A 15,000-nucleotide genomic window follows, 5' to 3' on the forward strand; every position below is an offset into this window, starting at 1 on the left:
CAAGCCCTGTGGTCCGTTAAGCCCATTCATACCGTCGCGGCCACGTTCTCCTTTGTCGCCTTTCGGCCCGACAAATCCAGGTGGTCCGTGATCTCCTTTCTCCCCCTGAGGCCCCGGTGGTCCGCGTTGCCCTGGTGCGCCTGGGAAGCCGTCTTTACCGGCGCGCCCAACGAGTCCTGTGTCTCCACGGTCTCCCTTCTCTCCTTGGCGCCCAAGTGGTCCGGGGGGACCAGGTGGACCTGTCGGTCCTGGAAGTCCTGCCAACCCCTTGTCGCCTTTTTCGCCCGGTAATCCAGGTGGACCGTCACGTCCAGTTTTACCCGGTCGTCCTGGCAAACCCTTTTCTCCCTTCACTGCCGGGCAGGTGTCCCCCTTTTCGCCTTGCAACCCCATGTCACCCTTCTGTCCGACGAGCCCATTTAATCCTGGAGGGCCGGGGAACCCTGGCAGGCCCTGAACACCTGGTTCTCCCTTCGGACCTGGCTCACCTAAAGCTCCGGGAAGCCCCACCTTGCCTGGACGTCCGATTGGCCCGGGGAATCCTGGCTCGCCCTTGTCCCCCTTGATAGCGTCGACCGTAGCCGGCAGCCCTGGCTCGCCAGGAATGCCACGATCACCTTTAAGTCCCATCAATCCAACAGGACCGATCAGCCCCTGGTCACCCTTCTCGCCTCGCTCTCCGCGGTCTCCAATCCTGCCCGGTTCTCCCTTGAAGCCTTTTTCTCCGTCGTAGCCTCGAGGGCCAACTGGTCCCTCCGCCCCCGGTAGTCCGTCCATGCAAGGCGCACCAGGAATGCCCGGATGGCCGGTAGTTCCCTTGTCTCCCTTAATTCCCGGGAATCCTTGCACCCCCATATCGCCTTTCAATCCATTGGCGCCTGGCAATCCGTCCATCCCGGAAATTCCGATGTCTCCCTTCTCACCTTGAGGTCCCGGTCGTCCGTAAGCCGATGCTCCTTGGTCACCTTTCGGCCCCGGAGCTCCCTCCAGGCCCGGTAGTCCGTCGTTGCCGCGCAGTCCTGGTGAGCCTGGTTCTCCTTTTTGCCCCTTCTCCGAAGCGGCTCCCGGTTCTCCCGGCAGACCCTGCAATCCAACGAATCCCTTGTCTCCCTTCTCCCCAGTCAACCCAGGTAGACAGACGGGGCCTGGAAGACCGGCCAACCCCTTATCACCCTTGGGCCCAATCATGCCTGGCGGTCCGGACATGCCTTGCAGTCCCTTAGGGCCGACTTCCCCGCGATCGCCCTTCTCACCAGGTTCGCCCTTCGTTCCTTGTGGCCCACGGGCACCCGGATACCCGGTGCTGCCCATCATACCCTTGCGCCCCTGAAATCCTTTCAAACCATCGTTCCCAGCCTGCCCCTTGTCGCCCTTCTGGCCCGGTAATCCGATCATTCCCTGTTCGCCCACATCCCCACGCAGACCTGGCATTCCCTTTACACCGTCTAGTCCTGGTATACCTGGCGCACCCGGATGTCCAGCCGGTCCTTTCGGCCCTGGCTCACCCTTGGGCCCAACTTCACCAGGATATCCTGGAGGGCCCGACAATCCTTGGTCTCCCTTTTCACCGGGGTATCCGACTGATCCTTGTAGTCCTGCATCTCCACGATCTCCCGGGCTTCCTCGATCACCCTTCGGGCCACGCAACCCCATATTACCCTTCGGCCCCGGTGGTCCGACCATCGACAATCCTGGATCTCCCTTGCCACCCTTTTGCCCGATCAAACCTGGAGCTCCTGGCAGCCCATCTCTTCCCGGTGCCCCCGGTGGCCCCATCGCACCCGTGTTGCCTTTCTCGCCGCGCTGGCCGGTCAATCCGCGTGGGCCCACCGGTCCTGGGGCGCCCGGAGGCCCGGCATTGCCGGGAATGCCCGTTCTGCCCTGCTCCCCCATGTCTCCCTTGTCCCCACGAATGCCCTGAATACCCGGAGCACCTTTCTCTCCTGGATTTCCCTGCGGTCCACGGATGGCGGCCTCTAGGTTCGGTGGTATGTCCGCACACTTGCCTGGTTCACCTTTCAAGCCTGCGTACCCCTTGTCGCCCTTTTGACCGCCGTACCCAACGTTACCCTTAAGCCCCGGTTCGCCTTTGATGGTTTGTCCGTGTCGGCCAGGTAGCCCATCTTTTCCGGAAGCACCCGGAGCTCCATCGAATCCGGGTTCCCCTGGTCTGCCCTTGTCTCCTTTCGGTCCGCGGAGCCCCATCTTCCCTTCCGGCCCAACCAATCCTTGGTAGCCCTTTTCGCCCTTCACCCCGGCGATACCCGGTGGCCCAGGTTGGCCCTTATCACCCTTGATCACCTTCACTTGGTCCTCCGTGACGATGTAGTCTGCTCCTCGCTGTCCTGGCGCTCCTTGCGGACCATCAATACCGGCCTCTCCTTTTTGGCCCCGCTCCCCCTGCAGACCGATCGGTCCATCCTCGCCGGGAATTCCGGGAAATCCGCGCTCGCCCGGTTCACCTGGCTTTCCTGGTCGCCCCGGTTCACCGGCATAACCACGCTCACCCTTATCTCCTTTCAGGCCTGGCCGACAATCCGTACAGCGTCCACCGATGTCACCCTTCGCCCCACGGTCACCCTTCGTTCCGGGAATTCCCGGTCGGCCAGCGTCGCCTTTCTCACCATCACGTCCCGGCAGGCCTGGAGCTCCCGGACGACCTTCCTTCGCATCGCCAGGCGTTCCCATTACTCCCTTGAATCCTCGTTCACCCTTCTGGCCCTTGCCACCGGGGAAGCTGCAAAGACACACGGTGTCACAAAGTTAGTGCAGTGTTTTGATTGTATGCGTGCGAGATGGAATGACTAACGCAATTACGGAGGGGCTAAGGTATTTAAATTTGAGTTGCGACGTAATTTTTTACTTTTTTTCGTGAATGATGATCCTTTCAAGAATATGATGAAAATTTTTTGGACTAATCAAAGTAAAACTGACAAAGATGTTGATTTTTGTAAATGAACGCTTTATACGCGGCTCAATGCAGCTCGCTACTTTGAAGCTTGGTCTCTTTGCTCAGAGCGTTGCGTTCGTCTTAAATTTCAACCAAACTTAAAACACTTCTCTCGTTTACGTCTCTCCCGTTCCACGTCGTGTGTTTTAATAGGGAAGATGGATAAGATGTGTTGACATTGCAAGGCACTAAAATTTCGTTACGAATTGGGTTGGCACCGGGAAAAGTACCTTTTTGAAAACAGCCCTTACTAAATATGATGCCATGGATGAAGTTGTCAATCAATCTTCCTCAAAGTAGAACCAAATATTCTTAAAACGTTGCAGTTTAATATGACAGTTACTTGAGAAAAAAAAAGTAGAATGGTTTCTTCGCCAAAAATTAGCTTTTTTGCACCAGAATTAACCCGAGCCCCCGCTTGTGGTAGTGTAAGGTTAGAGTATCAATAAAGTCAGCCGTCTGCGCAACATCCTTGCCAGGCCATCCGGATCACTGCAGCCGACATTCGTGTGCACCCCATCTCTACTCACCCGGGTATTCCGGCGTTTCCCTTCGGTCCAGCGATGCCAATACCGGGCTGGCCAGGTTCTCCACGAGGTCCTTCCGGTCCCGGCTGCCCTGGGTATCCACGCGGGCCTTGTGTGCCGGGCATGCCGAGTGATCCAGGCTCTCCCTTTTCTCCCTTCGCTCCAGGGAAACCCTCGGGGCCAGGCCGTCCAGGTACGCCTTGGCCACCTTTCGGTCCGGTCTGGCCTCGTTCGCCGACTTCGCCATGGAATCCGTCCATACCTTTCGGCCCAGGGGGTCCTTCGTAACCACGAGGCCCCTTCGGCCCCGGAGCTCCTGGTCGTCCTTCGCCTCCACCGGGAGCGCCAGGGGGACCGGCTATTCCCGGCTGACCAGGAATACCGTCACGTCCGGCGTCACCTTTCGGCCCGACGTTACCCTTCAGCCCGTGCAGCCCCTCGGATCCTCGGTCTCCTTTCTGTCCTGGTAATCCAATCGGTCCAAAGTTGCCATCTCGTCCCTGGAATAAAAGGGTGAGGTTACGTTACTATATCCTTGCAACATACGTGCCATCTATGTAGACGCGTTTGATTATTAAGTAGTAGAAAGACTGTTTTATGTACAGGGTGTACCATAAAAAAATGAGAATGTTAGCATTGCTCTGTTTTCGACTTTTTTCTAACACCAGTATGGCACCAAATGATGTATAAAAAGTGTCGGAAAATTCAACAAAAACTCGGAAGAAAAAGAACTCGGAAAGAAAAAAACTTATAATCTAAAAGAAATTAATTATGATTTATGTTTTTCAGATGACCCGGCACGATATTTTACAACAGCACTAATCACGGGCTATTTAACATTGTGGTGGGCTGTTGTGTGCGTTGTTGTGCGTCACTCTGTCGCGTTGTAAAAGGATAGACACACCTGTGAGTATTGCTATTAATTTCATCAAAAATGACTAACTAAAATAAATAATTTGCTAACTTACACGCGGTCCTGGTTGTCCTGGGAGTCCTTTCTCGCCCTTGTGGCCACGATCGCCAATCTGTCCGCGATCGCCAGCCTGTCCTTTTTCGCCAGGTCGCCCAGGCAATCCTGCCGCTCCAGGATCGCCCCTCTCGCCCTGCGGGCCAGTTGTTGCGTCGACCGGTCGGAATTCGTACACTTCGAGGCCCGTGGCACCCTTCTCTCCTTTGGCGCCTTTGTAGCACTCTCCCTTATCACCTCGCTCGCCCTTCACACCATCGAATCCGGGTGTACCCTTGTCCCCGGGTGTGCCGCTGAATCCACGCTGACCAGGCTCACCGGCGGGTCCTCGAAGTCCTTGTGGACCTTCTAAGCCAGGTTCACCCTTCTGGCCTTTGTTGTAGTTCTCTGGTTGCCGTGCTGGTTCCCCTTTGTCACCCTTCGATCCGGGAATACCGGCATAACCGCGTGGACCAGGAGATCCTGGAAGTCCTGGCAGACCTGGCAATCCGTCCGTGCCGTTGCACCCGTCACGGCCCGACAATCCTGGGGCACCGGGAGCCCCGGGCACACCGTTCGTCCCGGGAATGCCAGGATAACCGGGCAGGCCGTCGCGTCCTCGATCTCCTTTGGGGCCCTGCAACCCCATCGGCCCTGCTTCACCCTTGGTTCCCTTCTCGCCGGGCAATCCTTCCGCTCCGGGGAATCCACGCACACCCTTAACTCCCTTCAGGCCGATCGGACCCGGCAGCCCACGATTACCCTTTTCGGCGAAGCATTTCGGCAGACAACAGCCGCCCGAGGTGCAGTTCTTGGAAGGTGGCCCTACTGGACCACTGGCTGGGTCGATGATCGTGTAGCTCGGATCGATGTTCGGTTGCACGTGCCGTGGGTGGTCATCTTCGGCGCGCTTAAATAGCCCTACGCCACCGCTCGACAAATCGGACCAAAATTGCTGGAAGCATAAAGAAGAGGGTGAGAAAGAGGTTGATAAGCACCAGCCGCGTGGGATCCTTCGAACGATCGATGTAAACCTACCGAATGTGCCAGTTGTGCGTACCACACTATCAGCGAGGTAGTGATTAACCTGCAAAATAGAAACGAAAAGAGTCAGAAGCAGTGAGCATCCAGACACTTCACCATCGTAATCCTGAGCTCCGCGCGAGACTCAGCGATCGCAGTCGAGCATCCATTCATCCAACAGCGCGCGCATGTGCCATTCGGGGCCATTATCAATCGCTGGCCGCAAGCCTGGCCATCTAAAAGGGCGGTCGCTTACTCTGGACCAAACTGTAACGTCTTATCGGTCCGATGGAGGCCTTCATGATAGCCTTTCGACGTCGTCGTCGTCGTTCGTCTTCAACTCGGGATGTGACGCAATGGTGATTGTGAGGGGAGAAGCTTCTTCTTTCCATCTTCACATCCTCTCCTAGTGCCACTCAGGAAGTGACTAAAGATACGTCGCCTTCCGTTTGGTCTAGATCCGTTGTTTTCTTCTGGTTATTCGGAGTAAGGCCGCGTTCGCGTGTGCAGAATTCGATAAAAACGAAACCAGTGCAATGACCGCGCGTGGTTGGAGAAAAGGCCACCACAGTGTCGATGGAGGAGCCAGGATTTGGATGATCCAAACCAACCAATTTATGAAAAAAATCTGTTGCTTATGATACGTACACCGTGTCCAATTCTCATGCAACTTCAATCATCAATATTTTCTTAAAGGGTGGCCCATTTTTTTCATTAGAGCGTTTTTTCAAAGGTAATCTTATAGTTATCAATTGAAAAATATGTTTCGGAATTATTCCCCTCCCACTTTTTTTAAGAGCTTCAATCGCTTGTCCATCGTACGTGGCACGGACGACTTGCATAGGCATGTCAGCACATTTTTTTAATGTTGCTTTAAAATGAATCAAACTAGACAGTGTATATTCGTTTAGTTTCAATAATTGTATGACACATAAACTTAACTTTTGTCGCCATTTTCTCCATAACATATGTTTTATAAAAAGTTGAGTTAATATTTACGCCTTTTTCAATAAAAAATAGGGATAATATGCCTTGCGTGCGAATACCCCCTTAAACGATCACACTTGACGCATTTTGCAAACCTGAACATTTAATGTTGAGGATTATGTTGGCTACGTTCCCGAACGGTCTTGATCACTTCACATCACAACACAGCAAAAAAGTGTATGAGAATATATTGGACACGGTGTAGAGTACCCTTTTTCGATGTTAATTTAAATTTTAGCATCCAGCTGGATATAGAGACTCTGCAGCAATTGCTTTAGCGACTAATCGTGACTCCGTAAATGTACGCTGGTTTATACTAGCTCAACACACTGCTGGCGTTGGAAACGGATAGTTTCTTCCACTGCACTACCACATTTTGAGTATCACGAAAAAAAACACAAGCAAAACATTGGTGCTTTACGCCCTCAGTGGACAAAGTGCTGGATTAGGTTTCTAGGCGCTCCCTAGGCTCAAATCAAATAAAATCAAGATGGACGAGAAGGTCTACGTCGACAGCATTATTTACGATCGCCCGTAAATCCTCTGCTCGATGCAGTTCTCTGCTGCATAGCGTCCAACCAAGTCCTCCCGGACTGCTGGCTGCTCACTATTCGCTGCGCTCTGCAGCAGCGAGTGTGGGAGTTAAGGTAAACACTGATGAAACTTCTAACAAAAAAAAAAACATATGGTGCGTCATTACAGAACAAGTCTTGCTCCATTGCACAATTGACACGCTATGAAATGTTCCAACATTCTCCACTTTACGATGATAGTGTCGAACACATATCGCCATGAGCAGCAAGCACTTGAACAAAATCAATCGATTCTTGTTGCACTCTGATACAGATGCACTGATGGGAAAAAAAAAACATGAGTCAAAGCAATAGTTCGTCGTCAGTGCAGTACATTCATGGTCAACATGCCGCTACGCGCAAGAAGTTTCCAGGAGCCATCGTGCTTGCGGGAATATTCCAAAAAGCTGAACCAACGTGTTTTCCTCCCCGGACCAATCACGGCCATCCTCACGGCTGTTTCAAGCGAATAACAACAAAAACAGCACTTTTCGCAGCAGAAACCGCTTCGCCGTATTCAGCGAAATCCGATCGTCCGGCACGGATCGTCGTCGCAGTGGCCAATGTCTTCGCCCCATCTGGCTAGCAACAAACGCCCAAAGGCTCCACCAAGGCGACGCACGGCAGCCGAGAGAATCTCACGCCAACTTACCATTTGGTTCGGGTCCCCATCGTGATGGTGGCCCGGCTACGACACAGCCCTACGCCTGACGAAGGGCTGACGATCGAGTTCGACTAGCAGCGAGTATTAGCCAGTTTGGCTACCGACGGCACCTGATCGGTCTGCACTGCCCGCGACTGTCGTTACTCCCGCGATGCTCTAAATTGCTTCCAAAATTCTGCTCTGCTCTCCTCTGCTTGTTTCACTAAACTTCAATCACGTGCTACTGAAGCTGGAACTGTGTTGCTGCTGCTGCTGCTGCTGCTGCTGCTGCTGCATGGAATTTAAATCAAGAATTGTAATTTTCAATGGCACTGGCACGATGTTTTTGGCACACGGTATCAGTATCACAAGCACACACACTAGACCCGACGGCAAGGCTTTGCCTTCTTCTTTTTTGGGTCTTGGGTCAGCGAATGCGAATTTCGTTTCTCTCCTTTCTAATCTTTTTTTTTTCGATCGCGCTTTTCCACTCAAGAAAATGCACGCGAAATCAGCAATTTACGGTGTCGGATTGTTCACTGTTGAAGGAAATGATTGGAAGGATTAAGTACGAGATTTCATCACACGACGTTCACTTAAGACGTGCAAATATCGCGACGGAATCTTCTCGTTCTTGTCAAATGAAGTAAAGAAAGTGTCTCAGAGTGTGGGCCAGAATGCACACATTAACTGCCTGAACTGCAGTAGTTTAGAGCGAGCGATCACGAAACACCAAACGCCAATCATGAGGACGATCCCATGTCACGATCGTGCTCTCTACTCTACTCCATTTCAGAACGCGTTCCGTTCCAGGAAAAGCGTCCAAACACGGGTAATAAACACTTGTGAAGATTTTGTGCAGCACTCTCAGATCGGCCGTTCGAGTGAGTGAGTGAATGGAAATTGATCACTTGGTACACGGCACGCACTACTGCTGCTGTCACGCACGACTTGCCATTCGCTCAGCCAGATGTCACGATCGTTCTTCACGAGCACGAGCACCAACAGGATCCTGCATACGTTTGAGGTGGCACTGGAAGCTGCCACCGAATGGGAAAGAGAACCGAAAACGGAAAAGAAAACCTTCTCCCCCTGGTAGCTGGGAGTCCACCTACCACCTACCGCACACTCGAGGGGACGGTTTGCCAGAGCTGAGCTCGAGACCAAACGGGACCAGCTCGACCGATCCGGTGCGTCCGATCGTTCACTTTCTACTGACTGGTAGCCGACGTCGGCTATTTTCTCGAGCTCTTCCTTGCGGCTGGAGTCCGCGATCGGTGGCCCCGTGGGTTTCGGTTGCTGATCGTGCCGCGATCGTCACGCTGCTCGTGGACGAGCGGAGGCGCGCGGCGTGCGCCCAGGGTTGGTGGAGTGTGAACCCGATCCCGGTTCGCCGGTCCGTAGGATGGCAGGCTTCAGCATGGTGCGGTGCGCCCGGTGCCGTTAGTAGTGATTCGAACGCTCAGAACATTCGATCGGAGCGCGTTCGCGTGCTGTACATTCCGACGCGACAGCGATCCTCGTGCTGCCGTGATCACGGAAGTCCGAGCAAGTCCGAGTCGCCAAATCGCCTGAAGACACTCGAAGGACTTGGCGACTTCCTTCGCTAACAGGAGGACATTTTCGACCGATCTTGCGCGGTGTGTGCTTGTGTCTGTGTCAGTGCGGGCCTTTGTGTTTGCGGTGAGGGCGTGTGTGTTTATGGAGTGCATTTCCGGTCCTTTAGTGGAGTAGGAAATCGGTTTACAAGGGACCACTAGCAACGACGGCTAACCCGAATCGAGGGGCCGAAACTGGAATAGCATGATCCGGCCCACGGTCCCCATGCTCTTGGGGGGCCTGGGAACTAAGGATACCAGCAGGATGGCCCACGCCGGGCTGGGTCTGGCGCTACTACTTCTAACCCAACTCCATCTACTACACCCGTCAGCGGCTGCGGTATGTTCACGGAAAATGCATAGTTTATCCAATACGATCGTTTGATCTTATAATCCCTTTCTTATCAATTACATCAAGTTGACCATTGGCCTGTCTAATCGGTCGGACAACGCATCGAAAGCATATATTTTTATACAGAGTGCGCCATCAGGTGGTCCACTATTTTAAAGTTGAATAACTCTGTCATTTTTGAGCAGATTTTGGAAAAAGAACTAGTTTTAATTAGGTTATTCTATGCCATTTATCGTGTCATATTCAAAATATGATATCGATTAAATGACCGCCTTCATTCGATATACAAAAAGCGGCTCTTTTTTGGCATTTTGCATTGTATGGACATTTCGGGAGTTATTTTGGCAATTTCAGCTCTAATATTTGCTTGAAGTGTTTTCACAGCCTTCGGCTTGTTGGCATAACCCTTATTTTTTTTAAATAGACCCACAGAAAAAAGTCCAGCGCTGTCATATGCGGCGAAGCATTCAATCACCATCCATTGCACGACCGATTTTTTATGGCTGCATACATCACAACATAAAAGTGGTTAACAATAGCATAACTAGGCTATTTTGCATGTTCCATCATTATGCTAAATACGATCATCATGATAAAACGATCTCGTGATCGCAAGATGTTGCCATTCATGTGATGATTCTTCGCTGAACTTTGGCGAGCATGTGTGAGCACAAAGCAGCATAGAAACATCCTCCCGATCGTCGCAATGATCGGCACGATCCATGTTCGCGGAGAACCCGATCGCTGGAAGCCCGAGCAGGCCGACCGGACCGACCGAGTGCCGATGCTTGTTATCAAACGGGGAAACGACTGAGGACGGGAAGTGGCGGTAAGCCGTGGTCGCCGTCGGAACCGAGCATGGGGCCAATACGCGGACAGTTCCTCGCGGTCGAGGGAGAAGATGCTGCTGCTGCTGTCGGCGGCGAGAAGAACGGGAAATGAGGTTAAAGTTGAGTGGCGTTATTTTTAACGCCCTTTTCCTCGCTATTGCGTCAGGAAGAAGGAAGAAGAAGAAGAAGCGAACACCATGATTGAGAGGGTGGTGGTGCAGAAGACGTGTGGGTAGCACGCCGCTGATAAGCCGCAGCACAGCGAGTCGTACAGCTGGACGTCGCCTCTCGCCAAACTCAACGCGGATGTTGTGCGTTCTTCCGTCCGGAAGCACTGGCGACCAACGACGACCATCGGATCTTTGTGATGCTCTTCACCACGAGCCCAGCAGCGCTTTGATTCCGCTTATCTTCATCGATTTGGACGTGTCGGACGGCGTTAAGAAATCACGTTCCACGTGGCGTGAAATTCCCCACCTCCCATTTTGACGGCCCGGGACACCATCCATCCGATGGTTCACATGGTGCTTGAAGCGCAATGACATGAGCTTGTGAACAATTGTGCCGAGACAGACATGTTTTGAACGAACCTGATCGTCTCCTCAACTAAAAGGATAGCAGGAGAGGTGGGGTGGAATGTATGCCAATTCGAGACATTCACGGCGCGCGCGTTCTTTCCCGCAGACGTTGGCACTTTCATTCGCTTCTCTCCGCGTAAGCATTCGCCCTGAGAGGGTTCTGTGCAGTGTGAGTCCTACACTCCGGCACTCCGTGGCCGAAAGTAGTAAAGTTGTACTTGAGTTTCTGCGAAAACGAAACAGTCAACCGTGGCATGCGGTTTTGTGTGCGCGATTCTAGTGCGCTTCACATGTTCTGCGCGCCCGGCATGCTGATCCGGTTTCTTGACGTAACCATGCCGAAGCCCTCTATTAAGCGGTCCATCCTTTTCTGTCTGTTTGCGCTGGGGCAAATCTCTTCCAGTGACTGCGCCGCGGAATGAGCACTCCGTGAGCCAACTTGCCAGCCAAACCACGGCAACGAATCCTCCGAGAGGAATTTGATAAGTGTAGATTACAACACACAACCAGCCACCGCGCTGACCGTACTGTGACGGCGATCGAGAGTTTGCTGATTACAGCTGGAGAAGCGCGCTAAGAAGCCCACGGGAAGGCTGGAACACAATGGCTTAATCGCCAACTGGCGCGGACCGTGGTGCGGTTCAACGGCGTGGTCAACGCCGCGCAACCACCGTATCAGTCCTGGCGCGCTTGTTGCCGTAATTATTTTTAATTCCTCTACCGCTGATGCTGCTGCCGCTGCTGTGGTCCCAGTGCGGTAGAGCTCGTCTGCTCGCGGCAGATTGGCCGGTGCGCTGTACGTGGTTCTGGCTTGCGACTTCCCGAAAATTTGGAGAGGTCAAGTTTGGAAGAGGTTATCGAATCGGTGGAGTCCAGCACGAAGCATTTTCGTTCGTCCGGGTTGATGTCAAGGCTTTTTTTTAAAATAACGTTTTTGAGATTCGGAAACCGTCTCGCTACCTTATCTGTCGATGGTTTGTAGTTTCGCCACTCTGACAGCTTCTTTGCGCCGTTCCAAAGTTAGACAATCGCTTCGTTACCTTCAGTTCTGTGAATTTGTCTAAAAAATACACGAGTTTAAAAAGATTCTTTAACAATCAGGATGTTGTGTTCCCGGACATATCCTAACACAGAGAGCTGCCCAAGAACGAGAGCAACACTTCCGCATACCCACCTCAACAGTGGTGATCGTCTCAAGTGGACTCAATTGAATTGGTGCGCACAATACGATAATGTGACAAATTTACTTCCTCCACTGGATAACTCAAACGGTGGATGGTGGCTGGAAGACGATTAAACAAATTCCCCATTCTGCACGCGATCTGAGATGAGATTTGATGTCCACTTGTGTGGCTGACTCTTCACATAAATACCTCGCCTATCACCTCGAGACAATCTTGGAGGCTCAATTGCACTCGGTGAGGCGCGTGTGGACCAATTTAACGCCAAATGCTTTGTCTGCTGGTCATCTAGGATCTCTAGGTTCTGCACGAACTGCACAGACGATCATCGGGCCATCGGGCGCAGTCTGGAGCATCAGGAGCTTTGCTCCATTTTGAGGGCAATTAATTAGCTGCGTGTAAAGTGGCACGCAATTGCAACCCCTTTGCGTGCAGCCAGCAATTGAGTTTTCAATCTTCGTCCCCCATTGCACTGCTACAATGTAGCAGCAGCAGCAGCAGCAACGATGCAAGAGCAGTTTCTTCCGGTATCTTCGAGATTTAACACTTGCACTTGCGCTAATTTGTGAGGTGAAGGATGAGATTGTTTGTTGTTTTGCCCACGATCTACGGTGAACAGTAGCAGGGGTGATCTTCATTGATCAAGCTAGTTCATTCATCTGGCCTCTGGATTACATAAACGTCCCTGGTGGTGGTCTTTGCACGAAACGCTTGCTTCCACGGACCGTTGGAGTTGCATCGCGCATCGCGCCAAATGAACATGATGACATTACGCAGATGCAGATCGCTGACATCATGGTTTATTTCTGCCGATCGTCGACGCCATATGTTTTAAAGATGGCATTCTACAAAAACACTTGCTCCTCTAGCACACTCTCTCGTTTTCGTTCTGTGGCGCACAAAATTCGTAACGAAGGATGAAAAGAAAATGGAAGTGTTGCAGAGTCCCCCCGGGGACCGGCATCACAATACGGTGCAAATTCTTGGTCGCTCGTGCTCGCGTAATCACCAGCACATCACACACAAAATGCCGCCATCGGCTGGCCATTCCGCTAGCGCTAATCTAGCGCGGCGCGAGGTTATCATCGCCTATGACGCTGTTTGCCCTGTTTGTGTCCTCGTTCCGGCCGGCTAGCGGCTGCACATTCATAAACTCGTCCTTTGGCCGATCGAAGCATGGAAGAAAAGCATTAAGCACACCGGAAAACGAGTTAATAAAAGGCAAGAACTGTGGACTGCATAGCATAGGCTGAAAGGTGCACAGGTACTGAGCGAGTAATCAGATCGCTAACAGAATGATATTAAAGATTTAAACGACAGAAAAACGACGAACCATCGCGGATGAAGTTTTGGGAATATTTTGAATTAACAAAAAAGAGAGAACTCGAGCGCACATTGTTGGCGCTTATCACCATCGGTCAAATGGCCGGGTGCGAAAGTTTTCTCGGCACTCGGCCTCGCCGTCGAACAGATTTGAGCCATGGCTGTTGAGCTGTTGGTGGAGCGGTTCGAAGAAGCACTACTGATTGCGTTGCGACATTGTTCTAACCTTTCGAGGTGGTGTCTTGTGTGTTTCCCTTTTTTGTTTTATTTTGGAACCGTCGTCATCCGTCCAGTCGATGATAAGCGGCGCTCGCTGTCCGCACGGGCCGGTCTAGAATTAGGCCGTGATTGTGCCGGATGGTAGTGATTTATAGCTTGATCGCTCAGATGGCGTGCCCGGTTCTGCGTTAATTCTGTTATGATCTCATTAATTGAGATTAAACCAGACGCACACAGACGCACAGAAACACTTGGTTCTTTAGCGTCCTGCTCCTCCTCACTAAACGCATTTGAATTATGATGTCAGCACAAAACGAAAGACATTCTCTCAACTCACTCAACGCCTTTTTTGCACCGCGAGCCAATTTATATCTCAACGCGACGATCTTCGCGAGCTCCAATCTCAAGAGACCATCACGCCCACGCCATCATTTGCTTATGCTAATAGGGAAAACTGGCGAGCTGGTGGAGCAGAGCGGTGTGGAGCGGTTGGTGTTCCATTATGGCGCACAACATAGGACACTACTATACCGCACACTGACTGCGAGCGCCGGGTACTCGTGCTCGAAATGTTCAACAATTGCAACAACGAAGGCCGTCTCCATGCGTGCCGTCGCCGTGCTGCGGCCCAGCACGGTTCGTTCGTGGTGTTCCAGTTTATTTTCGAACCATGACCCAACCTAGGGCGGGCGACGATTGCTTCCGAGAGGCTTCCGGCGTTTCTCTCCTTACCCTTCCCGTCTATTCTTATGCTTCTGCGCCCTGCATTGTGACACATCTGCCCAATTTCTTCGTCAAAGTCGGAACGGTCGGAGATCGTGCGAAGGTTCTCGTGGGGCAGCGCGTGCGCCGCGCACTCTAGAGAGTAGTAACAACTTGTTTGTGCATCGAAATGCATCCCAAGAAAAGGGGAGGGTTTTTGGTTTCGTTCGATTCGTTGCAGCTGCATTCCGGCAGGTTCCGCAAGGGAGAGCGCCGCGAATATGTAGATTCGGTCTGTTAGCAACCGCGGTCAGCATTCTTCACACCAGCTGATACGCTCAATTGGAGCCCCCCCCCCCCCCCCACCCCCCCGGTCTTCGAACGGAAGGAAACGCCTACGGATGATGATGCCGCTTTGGTTTGCCGCACGGATCCACTGTTGTCAGTCAGCCAGCAGCCTTGCAGAGATGTCAAGGCGTTGAATCACAAAGCGCACGATGTTGCATTGCTGTGAGTCATATTTTCCTCTGACAAGGATTTTACTGGATTATCTGGCTTTCGCTTCCATA

At 52.3% G+C, this 15,000-nt stretch overlaps 2 protein-coding genes across 10 annotated transcripts in view; one reads left to right on the forward strand and one right to left on the reverse strand.

Moving 5' to 3' along the window:
• Positions 1-8,858, reverse strand: part of LOC126572674 (collagen alpha-1(IV) chain) — an 11,501-nt gene extending 2,643 nt beyond the window's left edge. The window contains exons 1-6 of one of the 9 annotated variants that reach the window (XM_050232175.1): positions 8,771-8,858; positions 7,658-7,936; positions 5,462-5,510; positions 4,446-5,378; positions 3,481-3,977; positions 1-2,737 (exon numbers count right to left, since the gene is read on the reverse strand). The exon at positions 1-2,737 is cut by the window's left edge and continues 837 nt beyond it. In XM_050232175.1, the coding sequence (XP_050088132.1) occupies positions 1-2,737; positions 3,481-3,977; positions 4,446-5,378; positions 5,462-5,510; positions 7,658-7,677 (4,236 nt within the window). In that variant the 5' untranslated portion in view covers positions 7,678-7,936; positions 8,771-8,858. Of the gene's footprint in view, positions 2,738-3,480; positions 3,978-4,445; positions 5,379-5,461; positions 5,511-7,657; positions 8,188-8,763 lie in introns of all 9 variants that reach the window. The other 8 variants (XM_050232173.1, XM_050232172.1, XM_050232176.1 and 5 more) reach the window with 8 other exon arrangements.
• Positions 8,859-9,106: 248 nt separating this feature from the next.
• LOC126573333 (collagen alpha-3(IV) chain) overlaps positions 9,107-15,000 on the forward strand; it is a 26,182-nt gene continuing 20,288 nt past the window's right edge. The window contains exon 1 of the mRNA XM_050233354.1: positions 9,107-9,586. Within this exon, the coding sequence (XP_050089311.1) occupies positions 9,452-9,586 (135 nt within the window). The 5' untranslated portion in view covers positions 9,107-9,451. The remainder of the gene's footprint in view (positions 9,587-15,000) is intronic.

The sequence above is a fragment of the Anopheles aquasalis genome, chromosome 2, assembly GCF_943734665.1.
Source record: "Anopheles aquasalis chromosome 2, idAnoAquaMG_Q_19, whole genome shotgun sequence".
In the NCBI taxonomy this organism is placed as follows: Eukaryota; Metazoa; Arthropoda; class Insecta; order Diptera; family Culicidae; genus Anopheles; species Anopheles aquasalis.